General features: G+C 47.5%; 11 protein-coding genes across 14 annotated transcripts; 6 read left to right on the top strand and 5 right to left on the bottom strand.

The window, feature by feature from the left end:
• Positions 1–43: 43 nt before the first annotated feature.
• FVEG_16842 (hypothetical protein) lies at positions 44–2,358 on the top strand (the record flags this gene model as incomplete). Its single annotated transcript, XM_018906081.1, has 3 exons — positions 44–1,014; positions 1,083–1,500; positions 1,567–2,358. The coding sequence occupies 3 exons, from the start codon at positions 44–46 to the stop codon at positions 2,356–2,358; spliced, it is 2,181 nt and encodes a 726-aa protein (XP_018757917.1).
• A 214-nt stretch (positions 2,359–2,572) lies between these two features.
• On the bottom strand, positions 2,573–4,041 carry FVEG_10618 (hypothetical protein). 2 transcript variants are annotated; one of them, XM_018899784.1, is made up of 3 exons: positions 3,929–4,041; positions 2,748–3,876; positions 2,583–2,693 (listed from the first exon to the last, which is right to left on the bottom strand). In XM_018899784.1, the coding sequence occupies exons 2-3, from the start codon at positions 3,851–3,853 to the stop codon at positions 2,663–2,665; spliced, it is 1,137 nt and encodes a 378-aa protein (XP_018757916.1). In that variant the 5' UTR covers positions 3,854–3,876; positions 3,929–4,041; the 3' UTR covers positions 2,583–2,662. The 2 variants fall into 2 exon arrangements, with proteins under 2 accessions (XP_018757915.1, XP_018757916.1); XM_018899783.1 differs by having other exon boundaries at positions 2,573–3,876.
• A 274-nt stretch (positions 4,042–4,315) lies between these two features.
• FVEG_10617 (hypothetical protein) lies at positions 4,316–5,136 on the bottom strand. Of its 2 annotated transcripts, XM_018899781.1 has the most exons (3): positions 4,964–5,136; positions 4,893–4,907; positions 4,316–4,843 (listed from the first exon to the last, which is right to left on the bottom strand). In XM_018899781.1, exons 1-3 carry the CDS (start codon positions 5,023–5,025, stop codon positions 4,423–4,425), a joined length of 498 nt encoding a protein of 165 aa, XP_018757913.1. In that variant the 5' UTR covers positions 5,026–5,136; the 3' UTR covers positions 4,316–4,422. The 2 variants fall into 2 exon arrangements, with proteins under 2 accessions (XP_018757913.1, XP_018757914.1); XM_018899782.1 differs by having other exon boundaries at positions 4,316–4,907.
• Positions 5,137–5,852: 716 nt separating this feature from the next.
• Positions 5,853–6,452, top strand: FVEG_10616 (hypothetical protein; the record flags this gene model as incomplete). Its single annotated transcript, XM_018899780.1, has 1 exon — positions 5,853–6,452. One exon carries the CDS (start codon positions 5,853–5,855, stop codon positions 6,450–6,452), a length of 600 nt encoding a protein of 199 aa, XP_018757912.1.
• A 537-nt stretch (positions 6,453–6,989) lies between these two features.
• On the bottom strand, positions 6,990–8,345 carry FVEG_10615 (hypothetical protein; the record flags this gene model as incomplete). The annotated part of the gene is made up of 5 exons (XM_018899779.1): positions 6,990–7,437; positions 7,489–7,883; positions 7,940–8,007; positions 8,058–8,094; positions 8,142–8,345. The coding sequence occupies 5 exons, from the start codon at positions 8,343–8,345 to the stop codon at positions 6,990–6,992; spliced, it is 1,152 nt and encodes a 383-aa protein (XP_018757911.1).
• A 1,375-nt stretch (positions 8,346–9,720) lies between these two features.
• Positions 9,721–11,223, top strand: FVEG_10614 (hypothetical protein; the record flags this gene model as incomplete). The annotated part of the gene is made up of 1 exon (XM_018899778.1): positions 9,721–11,223. One exon carries the CDS (start codon positions 9,721–9,723, stop codon positions 11,221–11,223), a length of 1,503 nt encoding a protein of 500 aa, XP_018757910.1.
• Positions 11,224–12,750: 1,527 nt separating this feature from the next.
• On the top strand, positions 12,751–13,470 carry FVEG_10613 (hypothetical protein; the record flags this gene model as incomplete). The annotated part of the gene is made up of 1 exon (XM_018899777.1): positions 12,751–13,470. One exon carries the CDS (start codon positions 12,751–12,753, stop codon positions 13,468–13,470), a length of 720 nt encoding a protein of 239 aa, XP_018757909.1.
• Positions 13,471–17,937: 4,467 nt separating this feature from the next.
• On the top strand, positions 17,938–18,198 carry FVEG_16841 (hypothetical protein; the record flags this gene model as incomplete). Its single annotated transcript, XM_018906080.1, has 1 exon — positions 17,938–18,198. One exon carries the CDS (start codon positions 17,938–17,940, stop codon positions 18,196–18,198), a length of 261 nt encoding a protein of 86 aa, XP_018757908.1.
• Positions 18,199–18,662: 464 nt separating this feature from the next.
• On the bottom strand, positions 18,663–21,746 carry FVEG_10612 (cytochrome P450 oxidoreductase). Of its 2 annotated transcripts, XM_018899775.1 has the most exons (3): positions 21,183–21,746; positions 20,513–21,134; positions 18,663–20,461 (listed from the first exon to the last, which is right to left on the bottom strand). In XM_018899775.1, the coding sequence occupies exons 1-3, from the start codon at positions 21,391–21,393 to the stop codon at positions 19,774–19,776; spliced, it is 1,521 nt and encodes a 506-aa protein (XP_018757906.1). In that variant the 5' UTR covers positions 21,394–21,746; the 3' UTR covers positions 18,663–19,773. The 2 variants fall into 2 exon arrangements, with proteins under 2 accessions (XP_018757906.1, XP_018757907.1); XM_018899776.1 differs by having other exon boundaries at positions 20,513–21,746.
• Positions 21,747–22,880: 1,134 nt separating this feature from the next.
• Positions 22,881–24,019, top strand: FVEG_10611 (hypothetical protein; the record flags this gene model as incomplete). Its single annotated transcript, XM_018899774.1, has 5 exons — positions 22,881–22,890; positions 22,932–22,951; positions 23,002–23,038; positions 23,085–23,541; positions 23,590–24,019. The coding sequence occupies 5 exons, from the start codon at positions 22,881–22,883 to the stop codon at positions 24,017–24,019; spliced, it is 954 nt and encodes a 317-aa protein (XP_018757905.1).
• Positions 24,020–24,093: 74 nt separating this feature from the next.
• FVEG_10610 (hypothetical protein) lies at positions 24,094–25,208 on the bottom strand (the record flags this gene model as incomplete). Its single annotated transcript, XM_018899773.1, has 4 exons — positions 24,094–24,185; positions 24,278–24,881; positions 24,929–25,050; positions 25,118–25,208. The coding sequence occupies 4 exons, from the start codon at positions 25,206–25,208 to the stop codon at positions 24,094–24,096; spliced, it is 909 nt and encodes a 302-aa protein (XP_018757904.1).
• Positions 25,209–26,171: the final 963 nt, after the last annotated feature.

Below are 26,171 nucleotides of genomic sequence, written 5' to 3' on the forward strand. Positions count from 1 at the left end.
CGAAAGACAGCTTGGCAATTTGAACGATTGCAGGCAGCAAACGATGAACTCCTCGCCATATCATCCTCTGCGATCAGCTGATGGTCAGATCAGGCTGTTGATACTTCATCCCGCTTTGAAGCACGATGCTCCTATTCAGTGTATGCTAGAGCCAGCCATTCTCTCTTCTAACCCCATCTATGAGGCTCTATCATACACCTGGGGCGATCCCGGAAATGGTTGTAATATCTCACTCAGTAATCACGATTTTCTTGTAGGAGACAATGCCGCTGCCGCCCTCCGCAGATTGCGATGGAAGAGGAAGAATAGAATACTCTGGATAGATGCAATCTGCATAAATCAAGCCGACGTGGACGAGAAAAGTACGCAAGTTCCCCTCATGCAGAAGATCTACGGTCAAGCACAAAACGTCTTGGCCTGGTTGGGAGAGCCTACTGATGGCAGTATTCTTGGCATGAGATTACTCCAAAACAGGATGGCTAGTGTTGGCTGGCATCAGTGGAAGATTGACAAAGACTACGGCAAACCGACACTTCCCTTTTTAAAGTCTGTAAGAGGCTCTATCGCCAGAATGAATCGATCGAGATTGATAGAAGAGCAAATAAACGGGGAAGTCCGTGAGCTACTCGATCGACCGTGGTGGCGCCGAACGTGGATCATCCAAGAAGTTGTGTTGGCAAAGAACATCCAGATAATATGTGGCGAGGATGTCATCACGTGGGATGCAGTGGCATCTCTGTTCAAACGACTAAAGTGGACGCAGGGTGAGGTTCGGGTATTCGATGTCAAGCTGAGTGATCGAAACATATTTCCTGATCAGATGTACAACTTTATCTCTGGATATCATCAGAAGTGGCATTCGAACGATAGGAGACTCGACCTTTTGGACGTGCTATACCAGTTCAGAACGTTAGAATGCACAGTTGCGCATGACATAATTTATGGGTTCTTGGGAATTGTGCATCCTAATGTGGCTACAAAGATAAGCCCGGATTATCATCTCGAAGGACACAGGTGTACCGTGACTTCGCAAGAACCATGATTCAAGTTACAGGTAACCTACATGTGCTGAACTGCACAAGACACTGGTCAGGCGTTGAAAATGGCGCTCAGAAGCAAAAGGCATACAGCGTCCTGGAGCAGTCGAGATACTACGACATCCAGGCTCAAATCTTCGATGGACCAGATAAGACTCCGAGAAGAGGCTGGGAGAGACTGCCTGATGGCTGGGAGATAATACCGCGCAAGGAGAAGCCTCTGTTTCGGGACAATAAGGATAGGAACAAACAGTCTACTGAACCGAGTCCATTAGAGGGCCAGCAAGCTGTGAGAGCTGAGCATTATATCAAGCAAAGAGAACTCTCACCGCGATGGTCCAAGATCTGGGACAACCTTGGCCGTGCAAAGGTTGTGTATAGAGCCGGAGAGACGGCGAGAGAGCACAGACTGCGAAATGAAAGAGAGCTTCTCCGACAGAGGCTTTCCAGATTACCCTCATGGGTTGCCAACTGGGAATGTCCAACTCGATGGGACCCTAAGCCACTAATCAATTTCTCGCTATCATAGCCTCGATATTTCGCATCCGGAAACACTACTGCGGCACTACATATTGGCTCCAACCCACGGGTTCTGTCTCTCAAGGGGCAGATTATTGATGAAATCAGGCAACTCGGACCCGTATGGCATCCTGAACTTGACAGGCCCCCTATCTCCAGGAAAGGCATTAACGCTCTTGTTGAGTGGGAAAGTCTTGCCCTGATTGAGCTTCCAGACTGCCCTTACGGCGGCGCTGAGGGTCGCACCAACGCCCTATGGAGATCAATGATAGCTGATTATGCAGGTACAGAAGCTGCTGACAGTGATGACTGGGCTTACATCGAGACGTGGTATGACCGAACTGGATGGGGTCGTGAGCTCCCAGATATGGCATCAAGGGGAGTATATGAGACAGTCACACTTGAGGGAGAAATACAGGAACTTCAGGTTGTGATGAATGCCCAGTTTCTCCAGATAAGACCAGTGCCTGTTCTCAAAACTAGCGAAGTGCTGAAACATCCATTGGGGGATTTCTCCCAGAGAAAGAAAAAGTATGGAGGTTATATAAAGCGCATTTATGACGCATGTGCGCATCGCGCATTGTTGGTGACTTATCGGGGCTACATTGGATTGGCGCCTTGGAATGCACAGATCGGTGACAAAGTGGCTATTCTTCATGGAGGCGAGACGCCTTTTATCCTTCGTCACGTCAAGGGGACAGAGGACTTTTCATTAGTCGGGGAAGCTTTTGTATATGGGTTGATGGGTGGGGAGGGAATGTCGGATGCTTTTGGGGGAGGACGAGATATAAATATCTTATAAGACCAAGACAGGAGTTGTTAATTACTTTATATAGATACTGACCTAACATATTTGGGGCAGTTCATGACAGGAGAGGAGTTTACAGTATATTTAATTTTGTTTAGAATTTCTATAACCTTTCTCTTTAAACAAAATCACCTTCAGAAGTGAAAGCTTGGCTATTATAAAACGATATCCCTGTCAGGCGTGAGCCTAAAGGAGCAAGAAAATAATAAACCTGAGGATGGGGTATTAAAATAAACTTATTAAAGAAGAGTTACCTAAATTCAGGCTAAATTTATCTAAATATTTTCATTACTTAGGGTTAAGATCTCAAGTTTTCTTTGCTTCCCTTCCTAGGTGAGTCAGCCGAACCTACATCGTCCTTGTCAATAAGGTACCTCGCATACTTGACAATCGGCTTGCCCTCCCCAGGACGCTGATCCATAATCTCAAATAGCCCTGTTGACGCCATTAGCTCATGAAGCTTCTTGAACCCATACGTTCGAACATCAAAATCAGGGTGCCATCTGTTCATAAGCATTCCAACAGGCGCAAGGCCAGCCCACCCATCTTCGCCCGTTCTTGCTTCAACCGCCTCACGAAGCCATTCTATGACTTGATCATCGACGGGTCGCTGTTCAGGCTGCACTTCGCCTGGCTGCTCGGGGGATGATAATCGGCGTTTTGTTGGTGTAGGGCCGTTGGGGTCGGAGTCGAGTCTTTTCCGCTTGCCATTCTGTGGGCTATATAAGGTTGCGTCAGAGGGCTCGGCTTTGTTTTTCTGCGCACTAGATGGCCCTGCGGATGATTCGCCATTGACCTTCGCCCGCGGTTCAGCGGCAGCCCTATCCTTCTGGAAATCATTTCTTTCGGGAAGCAAGCCTCTTGCAGGCGCAGGCGGGTCCATCGAAAGACCTTTACCCTTTGAAAACGCCGATATTGGAGCGTGGCCGCAAGGAGGTCTCTCGCTCGGCGATACCCCATTGAGCGGTATCGCAGTCGACGACCCCTCAACATCAGCCTCAATGGACGGAGTCCCAGATCTCGGCACAAGATTCTCAACGTAAATGAACTTATCACACGCCGTGACAAACGGCTTCGGCGTCTTGCGTTCTCCACACCCATAAACCACCAACCCGGACTCTCTGATCCGCGACGCAAGACGCGTAAAATCGCTGTCACTCGAAACGATACAGAAACCATCGAATTTGCTAGAATATAGCAAATCCATAGCGTCTATGATCATCGCTGAGTCTGTGGCGTTTTTCCCATAGGTATATGCAAACTGTTGCATAGGATGAATCGAGTTGTTGAGAAGCTGCGGTTTCCATCCGTTCAAGCGGTTGCTGGTCCAGTCGCCGTACGCGCGTTTGACAAAGGTTGTGCCGTATTTTGCGAATTCAGCGAGGACGAAGGATATCATGGAGGCGCTGGCATTGTCTGCGTCGATGAGGACGGCCAGTTTGGCTGCTGGGGCGATGGAAGCCATGCTTTGAAGCTGAGAGTCGTTCATTGGATATTTTGGTGGCGAATGATCTAGTTAGATAGGTCAGGCCTTGCTGTTTCAACCGTGATTCACGCGACTCACTCGGTGTAAATAAGGCTGTTTCGCCTTTTAACGTTTCAACTGTATCTTTTATTGTTCATTTGAACTAGATGCTGATACTCGTCATTCTCCTGTGTTGATATGCCCAGAGCCTCTGTTCATGCGTGGTTCGAGCTTATGGGGACCCGCCCGAGGGGAGTAAATAAAACTCGGGACCTTAGGCCTGCGTGATAAAAAGGTTTAGGTAGCTTAGTAAAGATTTAGTATGAGTCTATTTTGTCATCCTAAGCTTAGGTCTTGTGTTTTCTTGCTCCCTAAGGACGCGCCATCTCAAAAGCGGGGTTGATCTGACCGACGCGTTGCTCCATTATCCAATCAGAAGCCACCACCGGTGGCCCTACCAAATGTCACCAGAAATGAGAGAAACAATGAGAGGAACGGTGACTGTGTTGCGTCAATGTATTGATGAGCTATCGACCTCGATATATTGAACAAGATAACTTCAGAAGTAAGTCTCTGATTGCTAGTCCACACGCTCACTCTGACTCTTCTTCAGCAGCGATGTACTCCTCAACTAATTTGGCCTCTCTCCGTTCACGAATCTCACGCAATGACGACTCAGCCGAAAGCCAACCAACAACCAACATGCTCTTCATAACCCACGACCTGCGAAACGTCTCTGCCCTATACCAGTCCCGCTTTTGACTATGCAGGCCCGCCATCCAGGGAAAGTTGGAGGTGATGTGCATCTGCAGCAGTGCAGGGTACAGCTCCAGCTGAACCATGGCTTCTCTGGTCGCGACTTCGTACCATCGGTAGCTACCGAACGCGAAACCGAGAGATGAGCCGATGAGGAAGGGGAGACTAGCTGTTCCCCAGATCATGCTGCCTACCATACCGCTTGAGACGCCGACGACTGTTGCGGTTGAGATGCCGGATACCAAGCTGCGTAGCATGCTAAACCAGGTGAGTTGACGAACTATTGCTGATATTCGGGTGAACTTACAATAGTCCAGGGCCACTGTGCAAGGAACAATCAGTCAGTTCAGTCCGGTCATGATGCTAATGCAGCCTTACCTCACGACTCCCCAGCCACTCAGCAAGCTGATGAAGGGGAAGCTATCAAAACGATCCGACATTTTGAAAAATAAGAACGAAATGTCGTAAAAGGTTACAGTGGTTGGGAAGGCTGAGCAAGCTTGTAAGCGTGAGCTTTGAGGTGAGAGAACACCTGAGGATCTCAAGGGAGGATGTTCAGAGGCGGGAACGCGATCCGTTAGCTGCAGCCACTTGGGGCTGATCATCCGACACCAAACTCTAAATTCGATAATATCTCAAACAGGACTAGCTGGTAGCACACTATGACATTTTTTTCTTTCAGATGTTTCTTATGCGCAAGCCGCTTGCCTGCATTTGTGTCGTTGTTCTTGGTAACCAATGCTGAGCCAAGATTGTGAGCGATAAGCTGGCTGATAAGACAATAAGATAAGCATGCCCAGCTGATATCTCTGGTCACGGATTGTTGGAACAGCACGATGAAGAACAAGTCTTTATGTATACTGTTGATATATGTGCACAAGACATTTGTCACAAAATGATACACGAGTTCTAAGTCATAGTATCAGAATTCATCCGCTGTGTCCGTCGTTTCGTACGAACTGCAGGTTATCTACTCGGTACACCATCTATTGTGAGGAAATCATTAGAATGTTCATCGACTTGCGAATGAGTTTGGTGGTTCATATTGATCTAACATAATTGATCTTCGGACTTGAAATGAACAAAATTGAAGTAATCTGAACTCCAGTTGTGAGAAAAATCATATAAATAGTTAATTTCCTCCTCGACTATGGCAGTTCTATTCCTTCGTCACCAAGCTTTTCATAGCAATTATACGAAAACATATCCTCTGTTAACAAACATATCTTCAGACTCTTTACCTTCTATCTTGCTCACTTTCATAACCATGCCTTTCGACCAAATCCAGCAGTGGGCGAAGAAGCGCACTGACAAGAAGTCGAGTGAGGACCTTCAATCGTCACCCACTTACGAGGCGGAACCACCAGCCACCATGGAGGGACCACCCGCCTTCATGGCGCGCAGAAGCACAGCTACGTTCTTCACTCCAGAAGGTCGTAGAAACTACGTGATCGAGCATCTGCGCCTCGATCCCGCCACTGCCGCAACGTATGAGCAAGCCATCAACGATGGCAGCCACATGGTCGGAAGAAATGGCTATGGTGAGCTACGGGAGGTCGACCAGTACGAACTTGACTACTGGATGACAAAAGAGCGCGGCAAGAACCTTTATCGCTTCAAGAAAGGAGTGAATCTTGTCAAGGTCCCAGAGGGGTTCCTCATCTACTTGGACGAGATGAGCAAGGCACGAAGACGTGGGGAGATTGAGAAGGAGATCGTTGTGCTGCAGGAGAAGGCGCAGCAAAAGTACTACCCGGGGCTGAATAAAATCATGCATACTGATTATCGGTACAAGATCGGCAGACTGGAAAGAGAGCTTGTCGACATCCAGGCCATTGGAGAGCGCCGGGGTCTTAACAACTGGTAATTGTCGGTGCGGGGGGGAAACGCGGGCTCTGGGGGTTCAAGAAGATCTTCAGCTTGATCTATGAGGGTAAGCAGGGGGAAATCACACAGATCGTGATCTTGTTCGAGTTGCGGCTGTTTTGCTAGTGAGATTGGGAGCAGGTAAGTTTTTGATCTATAGAGTATGTACACAGATTGTTCAGTAGTACACGTGGCGTTGGCAGTAAATTGATTTTGTGCATAACATATCTCTTTTTGGTCAAATGTTTTAAACATTACTTCTGTAAACTTAGTGAAATCCTGGGGCGTAAAATGAAGTTCTATGAGTGTAGGGTATATTGTTTAGGGCTGTCATTCTAGAGTCCCCCTGACTAAAGTTAAGTGTCAGGACCATTGTTCAATTGCGCGAGTCGTGGAAAACCAGCTACGGTCTGAGAGAACGGAAATGGAGGATGCAGTGATTTTGTTTAGATAGTAATATCTTGCGTCATCTAAACTTCGTTTGGTGGCTAACTTGTAGAAGCTTATTTTTCTTTTGCGCGCCTCGAGAAACAAATGTCTAATCAGTGCTAGTACGGCCTTTCCTGTCTTGATGCGTCACCGAAACCTGCGTCTGGACAACAATGCCTTGCTCAGCAGCCGAGCTCCCCTGATTCTTCCAGATTGACCCATCTCCAGTCCCGCCCCTCCCGACATCATATGTCAACTCGACCTCATCATCATCACTGCCAAAAGCATTGCCTTTTGTCCTGCTCACACTGAAGAGCTGGAAGTGCTTTGAACCAGATTTGGATAAGTCAGTTGGTCCAGATGGTGTACCGCGTGAAGTAGAATTGATGCGTTTAATGCGGAACAGAGGCGCTAGGGTTGGAAGACAAGCTGAGATGACTGCGACAGAGGGCTCGAGACTGGACCACGCGAATGACGGACCCATCCACCATGTAGCATCGAGGTTCTGGAAGAAGCCCCAGAGGTAGTAAATGCGCGCGATACTGGCGACACAGACACTACATAGGGTCAGTTGGAACGTCATTATAGAAAATGGCAAGGTCACCTACAAGCTGCCGAGAAGCATAATGCAAATGATAGAAATCTTGGTCTTATTGTTCATATGAAGTGTCCAAATTCTCGGTATCGGAACAGTCAAAATGATGATATCGTTCATCATGTTCATGATTCCAAGAACAAGGAAGAACAGCTTCACTTCGATACATTTACCTTTAGCGCCAAGATACTGGTTCCAGAAATGACTGACGGGCCGACAGGCGAACGGCATGGTGATCCAGAGGATGAATGGGTATACGGTCGTTAAAAAGGTTGCTATCCAGAACATTATTGTGTAGACTCGATTTTTGTCGATGCCGAGGGGGAAGAGGCGACGGTACAGGAGGAGGATGCTAATTTTGACAGATGTGACGGCGAGGGCGTATACGAAAGGTTCGGCGTAGACGATCTGGCGCTGTGTGAGTACAGGAAGGGGTTAATCATAGAACGACATTGTGGACGTACCTTGAAGACGTCAACAAGAGTCGTGAGCTTGATTGACCAAACATGAGCCCCAGAGCCATGCTCTCCAGCTATTACCCATCAATACAAGGATTCAAAAGTATTGACAGAGACATCTTACCCAATATCGTCATGGCGACAGTAGCTGAAGCACAGAACTGCATTACATCAGCGAAAGCTTAATAATTTCAGTGAAAGCACTTACCAGACTGACCAGCACCGCCCAATCGTCCATCTCAATGTTCGCCGACTTCATGTTCCTCACGTAGAATCGCAAAGCGACAACAGTGACAGCAATGCCAAGAACAACGCAAACGACGACATTGTACGTGGTGATGACATTGTTCTCGAGATCAAGTCCTTTCGGCGGTGGGCCAAAAATGGCTACGATGTTAGGGTCAACTGCCATATCTGCTTATCAGACTAGCTGCATGCAGAACACGATAAACACCAAGGGCAGTTCAAGTTGGCTGTTGGTTAGTTAAATGGGCTTTTACCAGCCTAGTCAGGTAATCACCATGGCGAGACACAGGAGCTCAGCATCGTTTCTTTTTCCACTGGCCAGGCTTCCACTGCAAATCTCTAGCCGTTACGGGCTCGTTTTTTTCTTCGTTTACTTACGCGGAAATGAAGCAAAACAGGCCATTTGTGAAAAACCGATACAGGCTTGACGGGGCTGGAGTCCACTTCGATGCTACCTTTTGTTGGCGGCTATGGAGAATGAGAAATCCTTCGAGGGGCCTCAGGCTCTCAAGCAACTACTCTCTAAAAGTCTTCAACATGCTTTAATTGACCTCAATGCTCCTGAAAATAGTCTACTTCGCCATCTATTACAGAATTCGCGTGGTATTGATAGGAGTGATGCGCATAGTGAGATCTGACTCTTATCACAGCGGGAGATGAACTGCTAAGGCAAAACTTGCGGCTCTGAAATGGCACCACCCGGAAGTAAATCCCTGTCACCGCGACGTACTTCCGGTCGGATATTACGGGGATCTACAGCCGGTCCAAAGAACGTTTCAGGGCTTGGTCCATGTTCGACCGTTTATGCAGACAGGACCCGCTGGGATCCACGGCAAATGCTTGTAATGTTTCATTGAAGGGGCTCGTTTAGTCTGTGCTATCTGCGTTTAGAGGCTATCACGGGTTTAGTTTCTCAGATAGGTAAAGGAGTCGAAGGGATCCTGGAACTAACGGCTCCGGCATGTCGGGTTTGGTCCGAGGATTCGTTGCTGGGACTCATTGCCTCGTTCAAGGGTCCACTGAGCGATATTCCACTTTGGATGCTGCTTTGTGCGGTACATCTATTATTGAAACATAATTGCTAGACGCCGCGTGCTGGGCCATGAACACGCAATCGGTCAATACAACGTTTCAATCGGTCCCTAAGATAAAGGAACAAAGTCCTATTGGCTATGCAAGCATGTGGCTTTGTTAAGTTGTTCTGACTCTGACCCGAAAGGCCAGTCAGTCGATGTACGTAAACCTCTATCGCAATGCTGCAGTCCCAAGCGAGCTGCCCAAGAAAGCTTCATCTCCGTCTAACTTGCTCAACCAACACCGCCGATCCGCATTCTCGGAACCAACAATGCTACTACCTCGGTAGAACGCCCTGAAACACACATGGGTAACACGAATCTTCAAGACCGAAACAGTGCATCTCTCAGCGTGGCGACCTTCGCCTGGTCAGACCCTTTCGTCTGTCCAAGTATTAGAAGCCAGGCCCCCTTCCACGCAAACAAGCGAAAAACACAAATCATACCCACATTTTCGCACCCTTCACCATGGCTCCCGCCAAAACAGAGATTTTGGTCGTAGACCAACCCGCTCTCCACTCCAAAACCGTCGCTACAGAAGAGGTCACACCACTTCCTGATCTCGCTCCCCCTTTACTTCCCACTGAGAAGATTGGTCCTATGGGATGGATCCGAAGTCTTCTACACTTTGAGCTTGGTGAGAACTACAATGCTGAGGAGACAGTTTCTATCCTCAAGAGGGCTTATTCGGCGTTCAAGGAGCGTACGCCTATTGCGGGATGTGAGGCTGTTCCTACTGCTGAGTATGTCGAGACTGGGCTGATGCAGCTTCGTCATTATGGTGATGAGATTGAACATGACTTTCTTGTCAAGGATCTTCGAGATGAAGATTTTCCTAGCTTTGAGGAGCTGAAGCGTCGGGGCTACCCTACTTCAGTTCTGGATCCTGATGTTGTTTGTCAACGGGGTCTGGGTGGAGAATGGCCTCGTGCTGGAGATCGACTGAACACTACCATGGTACAGCTGAACTTTATCAAGGGCGGTTTGCTCCTTAACGTCCTTTTCCTTCATGCCTACATCGATGGAACAACAGCGTACAAGTTCACGGAGATTTTCGCTGAAGAGGTCCGCAAAGCTCAGGGCCTACCTATTTCCAACCCAGCCGAAATCCCCTGTGACGATAGGGCAAAGTTGATGAAGCCATCTGATACCATCGTCGGTAAGCCCGAGGATCATCCCGAATACATTGAAGTACCCTTCACACCCGAGGGTCCCCCACCGAAGTTGGCTTCCCCCATCCACCACGGCCACATCTTTTACTTCTCCCCTGCGAAGATCCAGGAACTCAAAGAGGCTGCTGCGCCTTGCAACGCTAAGCTTTTCAAGTCTGATGACATTTCTTCTTACATCTCGACTACCGATGCGTTGACAGCTTTGGTCTGGCGGTGCACCATGACAGCCCAGCATGGAAAGAAGGAGGGCGAGGATAAACCTACTGGACCATCTATGGTTGGTCTAGCGCTTGATGCTCGTCGTCGAGCTGGAAAGCCTGTTCACAAACACACTCTCGGCAATATTCTTGGGTTTGCGCCCGCTGTCATGGACATCGAGAAGATTCTAGAACATGACGATGTCAGTCTAGCAGACATTGCTCTTGTGGTCAGAAGCGCAGTCAACAAATCCAAAGACACGTACCTCGCCACCATCAGCTCCCTCGTGGATGGTCTCGGTAATGTATCACGATTGATACCTGCCATCTTTCTCGACATGCCAGGCAATCATGCCTTGTTCTCGTCATGGAGAGAGTTTCCATTCTATGATATTCAGTGGGGCCCTGCCCTGGGTGACCGAATCAAGGCTATTCGACCGCCTTCAGTGGGAGTGACTCACTCAATGCATATCATTCTGCCTGATCGACCTGAGGCAGGTCCTGGCGTGGAGGTGTTCGTCGGTACGGAGAACAGTGCGATGGAAAGTCTATTGGGAAACCCTCTGTGGCGACAATACGCCCAAGGACCAGAGAAGGCGTAAAGCGATATGGATGGACAGGATTGTGTATGGGAGACTTAAAGTCTGTCTTGGCTTAGATACGATACACGAATAAAAATGGAAGGCGGGGGAATATAAAAAAACTACACTTTAGTGCGTTTTCGTCAAGTTATCATTGAATATGGAATCTTGAGCACGGTAGAGGCGTTTCTGCCTACCACACGTACCTCAGAAGCCAGTCATTGCTGTGGCAATGTCTCTGGGCGTCATGTGACCAACTATGAGCCATGCTGCTGCCAAACCATGGAAGCCACCAAGACAAGGACAAGGCAATATCATCTAAATTCAAAAGTTAGTTGATCCTTCCCCTTGCCTCGCGAGCCTCATAGGTCTAAACCTGCTCATACCAAAGCTTACATAAGGTAATCCGCTCCTATGGAGGGGATTAGGTTTTGGACCCCATGGGAAACTTACTCTATTTAGCGCAAATTCTAAATATTCGTGCGGTTGTGAAAGCTAGTCTTGTATATCAAAGTGAACATGAGTCCAATAATGTCACGGGAAATAGAGTTTTACTTGCCACTTGGAGCCCTTTTTCTGTACGATATTATGGCCCAAGGTATCAACCCGAGGCTGATATCGCGTAAGTTACTTCGATACTGGTTCTCACATTACACGACTGGCCAAAGTACATGGTTCTAGGTGGTTTCATCCACGAGAAATCCTCAGACTGTTGAGTGGTGACGTTCACAGCTCGGCGACTGCCCCCAGTAACCGCGTGGAGACTGCGCACACCCATATCTCCAAGACCCTTGTCCAGCATTTATCTTGCTATCAAACTCTATCTCCTTCTCATTCCTGGCTTTTCATCCTCGCCGAACTCCTTGCTACTCCTCTACGCTAGACCCGTCAAGCACCTAGTAAACTTGAAAACGGGAATTTTGACTTTTGACATATTCACTTCTCGTTCGTGCTGGGAAGACAAAGTTCATGCATGACCATTACTAACCTTGACTCAAATCTATTACAATGATAACCTCAGCTTATTATGAAGATAGTTTGAGAAAGACTCAATGGGTGACTCCTTTCTCATCCACAAGCTTCTAGAATCAATAGGGCATAGGGCTTAGTGCTTTTCCCTTCTCTCAAAGTCTAACGGATATTGGGTATAAGATTCCTTCTTGTCCTCTCCATCCTGGATTCTGAACTTCCCTTCTTCATGCTCTTCTGTTGCCTGCTGTCAAGTCTCTGCTTCCTGCTTTTCGCTTTCGCTTATCTGACAACGCTATCTTATCTCGTGGTTCAGCTTTCTTTTAAAAGTCAACGACTCACATATCTAATGTCTTTTACAGAAAGTCGTCAGACTCTGGCCTACATATCAGCGTAGCGCACACACTTCTCTTCATTTCTGCATCATCAAGCTTTGGCTACATTTCCGCAAGACTTCGACGCAGAGAGCAAACAGACTTTGACTCTTGTCACTTTTTTATAACTCCACACTCTCTTTATCTCTGACTTTCATTTCACCCTCACATTCATATTTTTCCAAGCGACATATCTCTATTCAAAATGTCTGCTCTTACATCTGAAGCGCTGAGTCAATTGGACCAGCTTAATAACCAAGGAGGATTGCCATCCCCTCCATCTTCAACAAATAACTGGGAGACAGAGTCAGACTGCTCCTACTATTCACTCTCTGACCTTACCTTTGACAAGTGGTACCGACAAATCCCGGCCAGCCAGGTCAGGAAACAGGCAAAGCAAATTCCAGCTAGCACTGTGCCAGGCCAGTCCATATACCCGCGACGATTTTACAACAAAGAGGAGCTTGCTCTTCAGTCGTCGGGTCCCTGGAAAGAGTACCCCTTCTGTCTGAACAAGGGCTACGTGTCTGGGTCACCTGGCCCAGTACGTATGATCACCAACTCTGCTGCGCCTGAGGAGTTTGATGTGGTGTACCATCCGGCAAGGACAGAGAACTCGGCTTGTCTGGCTAAGTACCGGCCAAAGGGGTATAAAAAGGGTGCTGTACCAAAGCCCCTCCCCTCGAGCGAGTCGAGCAGCCAGTCAAACTCAATTCCGAATGCTGGCGTCTCTACACTGCAGTACAACCCGTATATCGCTGCTCATATTGCAGGATATCAGCAGGGAATCACGGCTCCCTACTATGCGCAGAGTCTTCCGGCTGCCTACTATGCGCATAGTCTGCCGGGGGCTTATGCTGTACCTGTACCAGTACCAGTGGTTCCTTGTGCCTATGCTCCTATCTATGGCCAGTATTTATACTGAGTCTGGACAAACTGCTACCAGCGCTGCATCTTGTGTAAGGGCTTTTCGATAATGGGGTCAGAGTTTAAGTCTGCAAATTTAAAATCTTACTTCTCTCTTTTACTGCGCATCTTCTCGGTATGCCATGAAACCAGCAGCGCCTTCTGGACCATCTTCTCCGTCTGCATGGTCGCATTTAACTGAGGTTGCAACCGCGTTTCGAGGCGATATCAAACGCAACTACATTCACACATATTTTCTGTGGATATAATGACCACACTGCACATCGATCTTCACAGAAGTTGACAGCACATATCCTGCTTGACACCTTCATGCAGTTGAAGTTTCGTTTAACGACTTTACGACGTACGACAGCGTTGGTGCTTTGGAGTTTTTAATTGTTTATTGGTATCCTCTAAGGTCATTTTAGCAAGTTGTTAATACAATTCATTCAGTCTTCGTCTGGAGACTTGCTTCTGCCACACACTTGTTCCACAAAGTGAACCAATTATGCAGTGAGACATGTGAAGTGTTTGGTCCAAATTGATCACCCTAGGTAACTGGCAGCTATCTATTCATTGTCTCTTGCCTTTTCTATTTGAGATATTTTGCCGGGTGACAAGCTGTTGTTGACAATTTAGACTCCCATCAATGGAATTACTGTGATCTAGGTGAGCCCCGAGTCAACTGGCGAGTCCAAGCCTGGGGGAACGGGCAGTGGCTTGAAAACTCCAGTGACTTACCCCAACTTATATGTTGGAAAAGGTTTCGATTCCACTAGAGAAGTTAGCTATGATCGGGGAACACGAATTGAGAGCGTATAACAAGTCTAGAACGAGGAGACAGATCACAACGATTAGTGCGATACCTAGACTGGTATTCGATGCAACGCGAGAGCATTTTCGTATGAGAGTTGCCATTGGATGCCACGCACTTGTACCAACGGTGAGACCTGCAGCCTTTGCAATACTATTTAATGAAAGGGGATCTCAAGTCCAAGATGACGAACCCATCGGCGGGTCGCCAAAGCTACGACAGGGACTCTGTCCCGGGCCCTATTCTCGAGGTGGGCTTGGCACCCACCAATGCAAAAGTGTACCTCAAACCCGACGCAGCTAATGATACTTAGCGCTATGGCTTTCATCCGTGATGGTCTATATTCACCAAAACTACGAACCAAATCTCACTGTGCTTTTTGCGGCTTGTCTTTCTATGCCGACTGATGCGAATACTCTCCTTCATTTGGGCCACGGCTACGCGGGAGCAACCTCAGCCAAACGACAGTTCGATATGCCTGTACGGAGTAGTTGTTTCCATTAACTGGAAGCTATTCCTCCGGTTCTACGATCTAATCCGTACAACATTCCCGATATTGCCAATAACAACCAAGGAGCTGTGCACCTACGAAATGACGTCTTTTCAGTCGCTTGGAACCAACTGTACAAAGTCTCAGAGACGGTAGTTTCTCGAGCTTAGTTCCTGGACTTCTGCAAAACAGTGTTACCCTCTTATCGACATCAGATGTTCGCTCCCTGCATCTTGCGTCTCCTGTCTTTGCGACCCTGGAGTCACCCGAAAGGTTCTGGCCATGAATTCGATCACTTACCTGAGGTTTATGGCCGGCCTCCTCAATCATGGAGAGCTTTCTATCATTCGCTCAGCATCTGAACACGCGGGATCCCAAGTATGGCTAACTGCAAGCGGGTTTGGGGTCTTGCAAAACGTCCACAGGCTACGTTATCTCAACTAGATGGCGTTTCATGACAAGGTGCCCCTTTCGGCACGTGGTTCGAGACTATTCCTAATGGTTCGGATCAGAACATCAATGCAGCTGAAGTATCATGGCATACGGCTTGACGCGCCGTCGCCATCATGGGAAAGAGTTTTTTATACGGTTCTCGAGTACTGAGGGACCGTGCTCTCCGTTTCTCAGACCCTATAAAACTCCGAGAAATGTCGGTATCTTTCGTTGATATAGCGGCTGTTAGGATTTATCTCTGATTTCAATACGGTCGATGAAGACGACAGGTCTCATGTTTTGGGTTACAAGCATGAGAAGGACATGCCACATATCTCATTTTCTCCTGACGAGCCCATCCTAGGATGAGAACTCGCCATAGACTTATGCGGCATCAAGAGAATAGCCGCTGTTCGTAGTGATGGAATCCTCACTCACTGGGCAGGCGAGTCAAGTACAATACCAAGATGGCGATTGAGAGGATCCCAAGGAGTTTCTGCAGTGAAAACTGAGTTTGATGTCGGTTTGTACCATACCACGTGCCGAGACAACTGACACATCCTGATATTTACTAGGCTCTAAAGCTGGTTTCACTTAGTCGCGACAAATTACCCGACCACGAGGCAAGTGCAATCCTTCAGTAACTACCGTTATCTTCGGCGAATCAGATGGTCAATATCTATACTCACTGTCGGGAATTATCATATGGGTCTTGGACACTTGCTATGTGACGGAGATCGAGTTCCACTTTACAGAAAGTTCACAGGACTGCCAACTTGGTTATGTTGGCCCGTTCGACGAGAATTACCACGGTCGTAGGAACTTCAATCCCGACTCTCATTACAGCACAGTATCCCTCTCCATCGGCGGCGCTTCTGGTTAGCGATTGTCTAACATTGACGTACAGACTAGTGAATCATATGTAGTTGGGCTGAAGGTATCAGTACAACCTTTCCTTGCGTGTAAAACACTAGTAATGTTGTTAGCTTCGAACCAACCATGAGAGGCTCATCCAAACACTTAACTACCCTTACGGGCCAGACGAGGGCTGGTCTTCTGTTGAGGGAAGGAATGTCAAATCATTGGAATGTTTGCTACTCTTGTGCGTATCGTTTTTATATGAGAATCTTTTAATTGATTCCTACACTAACGAGAATTGCGGAGTCGGCCTTTCTGGGATCTTGGTCTCATATCGGTATGAGATAACAGCTGCGGAGGGCTTAGATAGGTGTCAAACAGCATGGCGTTGTATGAGGCCAGCGCATCGAGGCATCAGGTTACAAAAGCCATCAAGCTTCAAATTACTGCGTTCGCATCGATGTTGTGCCCACGGATCTGTCAAATGATGGCTTGGTTGCAGTTGAGATGTGTGGCTGAGAGCTTGTTCCGGCAGAGAGAACGTAGTCACTCAGCCACACTGTTGTGAAAGGAGGTTGGGGCTATCAATGCCTAAACTTCATACAACTGGTCTACGTTGTTACTGTTAGCCTCTAAGCCATCGCGGAGGATATGCACTAGATTTTGTCGCAAAACTGAATGCGGTTTGGATGTTCAAGCTTTTGTATGCAGGGGGATAATCCCTTTGAGATAGGCTTTTCTTATGGATGCTGATCCTTGACATTATGAAAGGAAGAAATTTTTGGGACTCGTATCGAATCTAGGAAAAGGAGGCACGTCGACTGTATATTTGAATAAGTCTTGTTTTTGAATCGCTTTTCTCCTTCTGGTCAATCTTCCTGCTCGGGCTGCGTAGCCGCAGGCCCGCAGCCGTCTCCCCAACTGCCCCCTTCTCAATGAACCCCATCTTCTGGAGCTCCACAAGATCTTCCGGTTCTGCTCTGGGTGTATCGATGATCTGATCGTCTTTCGTAGTCTCCATACACCATGACCAACCACCATTGGGTAGATAGCCAAAGATCTGTTAGGCCCAAGTAAAAGTCACCCGTGTCTGAAATGAGGCGGCGCGGAACGACTCTCTTGTGGTCTGTATTGATTGGTTCCATGGTGGTTTTGTGATGGGCTGAAGTGTGATTGTTTGCGTTGGTAACACTCGATCTTGTTCGTTGAAGTGGTAATGGTGAAGGCGGAGTAAACATGGGGAGGTAGGTTGTATTATACGTGCAAAATGAGCCTGAGTACCTCTGCCCACGCAATCACTGTGCGGTCATTTGCCCCTGATTTGGTGACTGTAATTAGACTCTGATGTGTGATTGAACTGACGGAGCTTCTGAGGCAGTGCCCTACGTAGATTTCGCATGTTCTAGCAAAGCTTTGAGTCAGAGATCTCGAGTTCTATAGGCATCTGAAACATTGACGGAAGTCCCGTCCTCAAGTGGTGATTGAGAGCAAAACAAGAAACCAGGCCACGAGTTCAAGCAACAGTTACATATGTCTCGAAGACTCTGCTTCAGTCGCCCGGAAATTCCTTCTGAGGCTCCGCGACAGTAGTGGCTCAGAGTAAAGCGGTGCCGACAACACATCCACTCGTCGGTCGGATCACTGATCCAGCAGAGAATCTTGTCACAGTTGCTTCAACGCCACCGATGAGACACGTCAACTGACTCTTGTGTCTGAATGATCCCTCCGTTTATTCACCCTATAAGTATTGCATGTTTTTCCCGCAAACTCTCGACAAGAAGACAACAAGACAATCACACGATCCCCAAGACAAAATACCATTCTCACACTCAAACACACGCACACACAGAAACACACTCAATTATCTCAACATCGCCAAACCAAAAGAAAAGATGCCTCTCGTCAAAATGGAGACATTTACAGGCGTGGAAGGAGTCGATTATTTCAAAGTCACAATTGGTGGTAGAAAGATCAAGGATGAGTTTGCACTCAAGTCAGGATTGGACACCATTTTCAACGAAGCTGGAAAATCCGGCGAGTACGCTTGCTGCCATGTGGATCTTCGCCACTGGGATATCTATTCCTGGGAGCAAAAGGATGTACTAAAGGAGCTTTACGGATTGAAAGATGCGGGCATGGACTCTGGGGTGTAGTAGAGTTGAGTGAACTTGAGGGCTTATCAATCATCGGATACTTCACTCAAAGACAATTGATCAACACCACGGTGTGATTCACCTTTCTTCCGTGCCCTCAGTGAACCTTTCCAAGTGTTCTGGTAAAGCCTACCTGTAAAGAATGATACTACTCGGTGCCAGTAAATGGTTCAGTATTATCTTAGCCAAGGCATTGTAGTAGATTATGTATCATAAACCGTAGCATCTGGCTCGTAGAATTGAGATTAATATGTACTTAGAGATACTGTTATCCCATTCAAATGTTTTATCTGGGATCAATCTTTGCAATTGCGAGTTTAAACTTAGGGTTCTTAAACATCAAAGGGTATTAAGCAGCGATCGTAGTACAATACCAAGCCCGAGCTAGGTTCTCTCTGCCGGAACAAGGTCTCGGCAAACCTAGTACATAATTGAGTAAGCCGCATAATGTAATCATCAGCAATCAGGTGTATCAGCTTAAAACAATCCTCTATCCAGATGAGTGGTAGCTCTCTGAGGCTATGGAAGCTCTAACTTACAGTTCTCATCTATCAATCGCACATCTCGCTCCTAACTTAGCTATCATGCCAGAGCCGTTATGAGGTCACCTTAGTGTGTATGGAAGAAGGAGATCGGCCCGAGAACAAAACTAAATAACAAGGTTTGACAGGCAGAGGCATTAAATTCCCGCTCTTCGAAGTTAGATCCCGTTATTCCTCTCTAACGCCGAACACATAAGAGCATCATGTCTCCTCCTCAAACCAATCAACCAAACATTAAACATTGATCATATTACAACTTACCTGTAACAGCCACTCAGCATTCATTCACGGCTTGGCATACCAAAGTCATACAACCTCGAATCCGCCATTTTCCCATTTATTTGCCCATCGATCGTGGCAAAAGAATACCAACAGCTTCCCATGAAATATGAGTCAAGTAAATGAGTCCTTTTTCTTGAAGAGCGGCAAGAAATGGTTCGAACACAAAATTCGCTCGCCCTTTGTCCGAAACTACGACGAGCTCATTCTGAACTTGAGAGCCATTCTTGGCAAAGAAGAACAAGAGAATAAGTACTTTCACGTTAAAGAAGGGGGATATGGCAGCCACGTCGTACTTGCCTTTGTCGAACAAAAAGATATGGAAGATGATTTACTTTTCTTGACAACGGCGACAATGGTCACCTCGATCTTGAAGCGGTCATTGCTGAATAGGAGCAATAAAAACTGAGCGGGACATCCTTTTCAAATTGAGAGAGACCACAGTCATGAATGTTTGTTTCATTCTCTCTAGAGACTTCACCTGAACTTTCTAAGGTGACAGTGGAATGTCAAGCAGGATCCTGGAGGCTTAGTCGCTAAGTTCTCTGGGCCGGAATAAGCTCTCGGCCACAAGTATCAACTGCAAATAACACTTAGTCGCTATTTGTTCAGGTAAAGGAATGTGGTTGCGGGGTGTGCGACCATGAGGGTTCCTTCGGTGAAGATGGTGGGGTTGAATAGGATGAGTCGCACATTTCGGTGGTTGATGAGGGTAGAGAGCTTGATGAGATTGTATTTCTAGCAGCTATGTAATTCATGCCACGACTTCTCGTCTCTGGATCGTGATGTTCATGTTCTCAAAGTAACTCACACCGCCCTTAACAACATACGTTCCTCTATTCTTCTCATCAACCCATTCAACCTTGAAGCTCCTCAAGAACTGTAGCGGTCCCTTGTAAAGCTCCATGCGCGCGACATCCTGGCCTAGACACACTCTAGCACCATAACCAAAGCCCATACTGTACTTGTTGTAAACCTTGGCCTTGTCTTCATCTAACCAACGCTCAGGCTTGAAGATCTCGGCGTCATCACCGTAGATGTTCGGGTCACGATGCACGAGCCACGGGTTGCAAGTCACTTCTGTGCCTCCGGGAACGAATTGACCGCAGATCTCGAGACCGCCTGGTGGAGCGATGCGGGGGAAGATGTTTGGTGCAGAGGGATTGAGACGCATGCTTTCTTTGACGCAGGCGATGTAGTAGGGGCAGTTCTCGACGACTTCATCGTACTGAGGCATCTCGGAGAGTTGACCAGCGAGAGTAGCGTCATCAAGCTCAGTCATGAGCTTCTTGTACACAGATGGGTTGGTGAGAATGTGGATCATCATGGCCTGGAACGCGGTTCCGGTTGTGTCAGCGCCGGCGAGAAGGACAAGAAGAATCTCAGCTTTGATGTAGTTGATGTCCAGGGGATTGCCGTCCTCATCCTTGGCCTCAATGAACCTGTAGATCTATGTCAGCATTTAGCGCGAGATATGAAACAAGCCAGCTTACGTTTGGAGTAAGTCAACACGTCCGTCTGTCGCACCATTCTCAATATCCTTGAAACGCTGATCAATCAATCGATCGCGGAATCGCATCAAAGTTCCAATACCAGAATCCTGCTCAGGACTGGCAACCATGTATTTGCCCAGAAAAGTACTCTTGACCCAGTTGGTGAAAGGATGCAGCCTCGCCATGATACCAAAGGGCGTAAGACCATCGTGAAAGCCCTGAATAAGACCTTCAACATCCTTACCCTCCTTGACAAACCCGAATGGGGCACCAAAGCCAACTTCTGAAATGATGTCATAGGCCATGAACACAGCCCAAGGCGCAAAGTCGAAGGGTTTGTTGGTAGACGCGAATTCTCGCTGCAGACGCGCCATCCAGTTCTCAATGTTGGAATCAATCAAGGGCTCCATCTTCTTGATATTGGTTAAGCTGTAGAGTGGCGCTGCAATCTTTCTGTACTTGGCGTGCATGACGGAATCTTGCATGTTGAAGAGGGACTCGTCTTTGCCAAAACTTCCGGTGATGTAGTGCTTTGACTTGTTTGCATGGCGATTGTAAATCTTGGGTAGCTGCGTTGCGTCGCTGACGAGCAACATTGTAGGCGTAATCCTGATGATCGGTCCTGAAAAGTTTGAATACCTTCATCATTCACTGGTCAGGGCAATCATACCATGCTTTTTGTGAAGCTCTTGAAACGTCGCACACTCGTCAGCCTTGACATTATGATACGTGATCCAAAGCCTCGTAACACTCCCCCAGAAATTCCCAGGAAACTTGCGCAGCGGATGAAAAAAGCGATACCGAATAATCTGCCACAAACCGCAAAAAGCAATATACCCAGCCCCCAACAGGGCGACGTTCACAAAGCTAAGCACGGCCATTGTGTCTGCAGGAAACAAGATGAACCAATTGTTGGGAACGCGAAAACAAGCTATGAAAGGGGACGCAACCCGATAATGTACGAGGGATCGGCACGGCTCGGGTTCCCCATGCTGTTACATAGCCTGTATAACCGAGTTGCGCAACTCGACGATCATTAACCAAGGATGTTCAATGGCCCGTGATTGCTTTTGCATGTTATGCAACATGCAGCATAGTGGATTTTTTAATGTAACGGCTCACATCTCGGATGATCAACCCGCTGGAGATCCAAGAATTGTTTATGCGCGCTTGACGACTTACCTGAGAATGCTGAGCAATCCTTGTTAGCCATTGGGCAGTATAAGAGTTCCCGAGCCGTGGTGAAATTTCTGATCCTGGTCTTACCCACATTCGCCAAGATCTGCTACCAAGATCGCCATACGCGGCTGAGATATTTAAATCCTCTCCACTTCAGCGGTTACTCAAGATACTCGCATGTGAACATTTGGGGCAATGCAACGGTAATACCACGACAATTTTCCCGAGATTCTGGGTAATGGAGAAGTTTAACGATCCTTCTACTTGTTTTCCCCTGGCGAGAAATTCCATGCAGACTCTTGGATGATCTGATGTTTGTCTCATTGTGGAGAACATGTTGGTTCAAGTGCCTTGTTTGCTTGGATCCACAGTTGAGAAAAGATGACAGATTCTCACGAGGAAACAGGTTATAAACTAAGTGGACTCTACCAAATGATCCACGGCATGAAATACGAAAGTAGGAAGGCAGTATGACGAGGCGATAATTAGCGTAAGACACGCTGAAGAGAACCGGTAGACTAACACTTAGCTCCCACCGGGCCGTTGTCTCTAACCTCAGTAGCAGAAAAGTCTAAGAGAGGAAACAACACCAAGTGGGCGGGGAAACCGCTCTGGAAATGAGAACCCGAGGTCCACAGTCGTCATGATCCTCGCACAGACAACCGGACCATTTATCCGAGTACCCTAGCATCCAATCATTCTTACCTGAGTGTCAATCATCACACGCATCTCCACTCACAGTGGGGGCATTGTTGGTTCCAAGACGAATAATGATATCTGATACATGAATTTCCCCTGAAAAACTCCTCGTCTTTCACCAGAGCTAGCGATGGAGTCAGTAAGATCTTCGGTCGCTTGGCGAGGCGAGGCTTTCACGTCTGTGCTTCCGTTACAGAATGGTAAACGATTGGCATGGCACCTGCGATTTAATCAATCAGCTGTAATGAAAGGCCATCTGCTTGTCTCAGTTGAGATTCGATGGATTCTTCCATTTAACCCGCCCAAGATTCTGCATCAGCTGAGGTTTTTCGGACTCGTGCAATTCTTTTTCGTTTGACTTTGCAGCCATGACTGAAATCGCAGGGCTCGACGGTTAATTCTGTGGCTATTTGTTTTGCCGTCATTAGTTTCTGTGCTGTTGTTTTGAGATTGTGGGCGAGGACGTTTATTGTTAGGTCGCTTGGGGCTGATGACTGTGAGTACGCCGGTCCACTTATTGGCGTTTTGCTAACTGTTGCAGACTTGATTTGCGTTGGAGCCGTAAGTCTGATGTTTTCACGGCTGTATATGCAGGTACTGACAGATTTAAGATCTTATCGTGGTCCTTCATCGGCTGCACAATAGCCTGTAAGTTCACTGTCATTTGCCGACTGACCGTCGCTAACCTTTGCAGCCGTTCAACATGGCCTCGGTGGTCACTACGAAGACGTGATCAAACGCGGCACCGACAACTTCATCGCCTACCTCCAGATCGTCTGGCTATCTTCCATCTTCTACAATGCCTGCCTCGGCTTCATCAAGATCTCAGTGCTTGCACTCTATACACGACTCGGCGATAAGATGCTGCGCAAGGCGGCCTTCGTGATGATGGGCGTTGTTGGATGCCAGGCCGGTGCGAATGTTTTGGCTTGCATCTTCCAATGTTCGCCTGTCCCAGCCGCGTACGATATCACGATCTTGCCGGAGGATAAGAAGTGCGTTGACATCAATGCTTTCTACTTGGCCAATGCCGCTGTCAATATCTTCACGGATATCTTAACGTACACGTTGCCAATCCCACTGGTGGCGAGGCTTCGTGTTCCCCGACGACAGAAGATCAGTCTGGCCATCATTCTCGGTCTCGGACTCTTGTAAGCATCCATTGTCGCTGCCAATCATCCACCTACTAACGTCAACAGCGCCTGCGTTTCCTCCATCATCCGAATAACCTACATCCCGAAAATGCTCAGCTCCTCCGATTCAACCTGGGTCATCTCCGACGCGATGTACTGGTCCGTAATCGAGACCAACATCGGCATCCTTGCAGCCTCGATCCCCTCCTACAAAGCCATCGCCAAGAAATACGCGCCCCGTCTGCTCGGCAGCTCTGGCATGTCCAGCAGTCGTAAGTTATCTGGCTTCAAACAGATGCCTCTTGAGCTCCAGGGTGGTAGTAATTCCGGTACTGGTGCGCCCAAGAGTACGTTTGAGACGAATATTAAGAATGGGTTGGATGATAATAGTAGTGAGGAGGTGTTGGTTATGCCCAACGGGAGGATTGGGGTCAAGACGGATATCACGTTTCGATACGAGAACAACTTGGAGAACGGATTGCAAAGTCAGAGATAGAATACCGCCGCGTCTCGCATACTTTAGATAGATAACCAGTAATAAATAAGTAGATTAGACCCCTACAATCGCTCTCAGTAGCCCATCAGATCCTTGTAGAAGGGCAGTTGGCGTTCCCCGGATGGCTTTACTGTGGACTGCATGGTCTCGTCTTTTTCCATCTGAGCTGAGCACAACTCAAGTATGTGACTATGGAAATCTGTCAAGACATAACCATTAGTATGAGAAAGGAACAATTGAGCACTAGAGTGCACTTACAGATAACGCCATTCTCCTTTAGTGGATTCAGCAGACCTTCGGAGTAAATACCAGCATTGAGATTTGCCTGAGTCTTTTCGCAAAGCTCAATATCCTCAACGGCAACGTTTCGCGTGAACTCATACCATTTCTCAAACTCATCACTCCCAGCAGGAGCCTTGTGATAGTAGTCAAACTCCATGCGGGCCTGATAAGGTATCTCAGATGGATTAATGCGCCAGCACGTCAAACCCCCAGCATACAGGCTCAAAGAGCAATTGGGGAAAAGGAAAAAGAATAGGCCATCATCAGCATCAGTGGCAGTAGCCATATGCTGCGAGTAATTGTGCTTATTGATGACTTTGTAGCCCGCGGGCTTGAATGTCTTTGCAAACTCCGGGTGCGCGTATGCGCAATGGAGACATTCTTGGTAGGCATCAACAGTGGCCTTCCAATTATTCTGAGAAGTGTAGGTGAGGGGCCGTCTTAGCGGAAGGTCAGTGAAGTCAGCGTGCGCAGTTGCATCCTCGAAACCGGGGAAGAACTCTTCAAAGGAGCAGGTCTCGTCAGACAGTGTCAAAAAAAGAAGACCGTTTGGAGTGAGGTGCGATCGCATAATGGTACCCTACATGATAAGCTGGCTTCTGTAGATTATATTTGCCTTGTGCTTACATCGCGTTTCTTGGTGATTGTAATGCTCTTCCAATCTTCAGTTTCGCGACGGACGATGAAGTCGATTTGAGCCAGCTCGTGCTCATAGTTGACGTTGGTGTCGGGAAACTTGGTTACGGCACCTAGAAGAACCCAGGACTGAAATACAATCATTAGCTTTGTGATCAGAGATTTTTGTCCCTCCTGAACTTGCCTTGAGAAAAATCGCCCGCCTCTCAAGATTGTAAATGCCAGTGCTGGTATACCAGGAAGCGGGCAGAGTAACATCCCAGTCAGTCATTATGGATTATAAATAGCGATAATTTCAATGATGTCTTAGGACTTCCAATAGGACGTTCTTATTTTTAAATGATAACAGACTCATTAGAGTTTCTATTTGTAGGAAATTAGGAATGCTTGTCTTTGAGCTTTATCTAAGTCGACGGTCGCTGTCGGAAACCTACCCTACGCTATTCCAGATCAGGAAATCTTATACGCAACATGCATTATCTTCATAACTCCAACCGAGTGATATCATAGATTGTACTGTTGAGTTTCTTCAATAGGCAATTTACTCTTTGACTTGATATGCTGCTCCTAAGCCCGCGGTACATACGTGTCAACACCTGGATTAAGTACTCTACATTTCCCAATAGAGGAAACGCAGACGAGAATAGTGGTCATCAGAATGGATCCCACGGATACGGCTCACGTGCTATTATGCTAGATATTCTTGCCTTTCTCCGAAGAATAATTACAATCTTTCACTTCTTACATCACATTATACTGCTCTCGGTACTCTTCGCGATGATCTCATTAATGATCTTGGGCACCACGAGCGTACTAATCACGTCCATAGTTCTTCATTTCTGGCGGTATCTCCAACGATCCTCTACTTGCCTACCAGCAGTGCCGAAACATGGAAACTCTGATCTACCTGAGGGTTGGTGGTCGGATCAAACTCGATTCCAACTTGAACGACGAGCAATCTTGAGCCAGGTAGGATCACTAGAAGCTCATCACTGCCGGCCGCGTAGGTCTGACCTCACTGCTAGACGTGGCTCTGTGTGAGCCACCGCGGACGATTTCGATGCCCGGGCGACTATGTGGTCTATGACGTTGCTGGTTTTCGCATTCTCATGATCTTGGGCAAGGATATGGTAGTGCGGTCGTTCCACAATGTGTGTAGGCACAGAGCATTTCCGGTCGCGAGGGAGCAGTCCGGCAGCGCCACGGTGCTTGGCTGTCGATATCATGGTTGGAG

This window comes from Fusarium verticillioides, chromosome 11, assembly GCF_000149555.1.
Source record: "Fusarium verticillioides 7600 chromosome 11, whole genome shotgun sequence".
In the NCBI taxonomy this organism is placed as follows: Eukaryota; Fungi; Ascomycota; class Sordariomycetes; order Hypocreales; family Nectriaceae; genus Fusarium; species Fusarium verticillioides.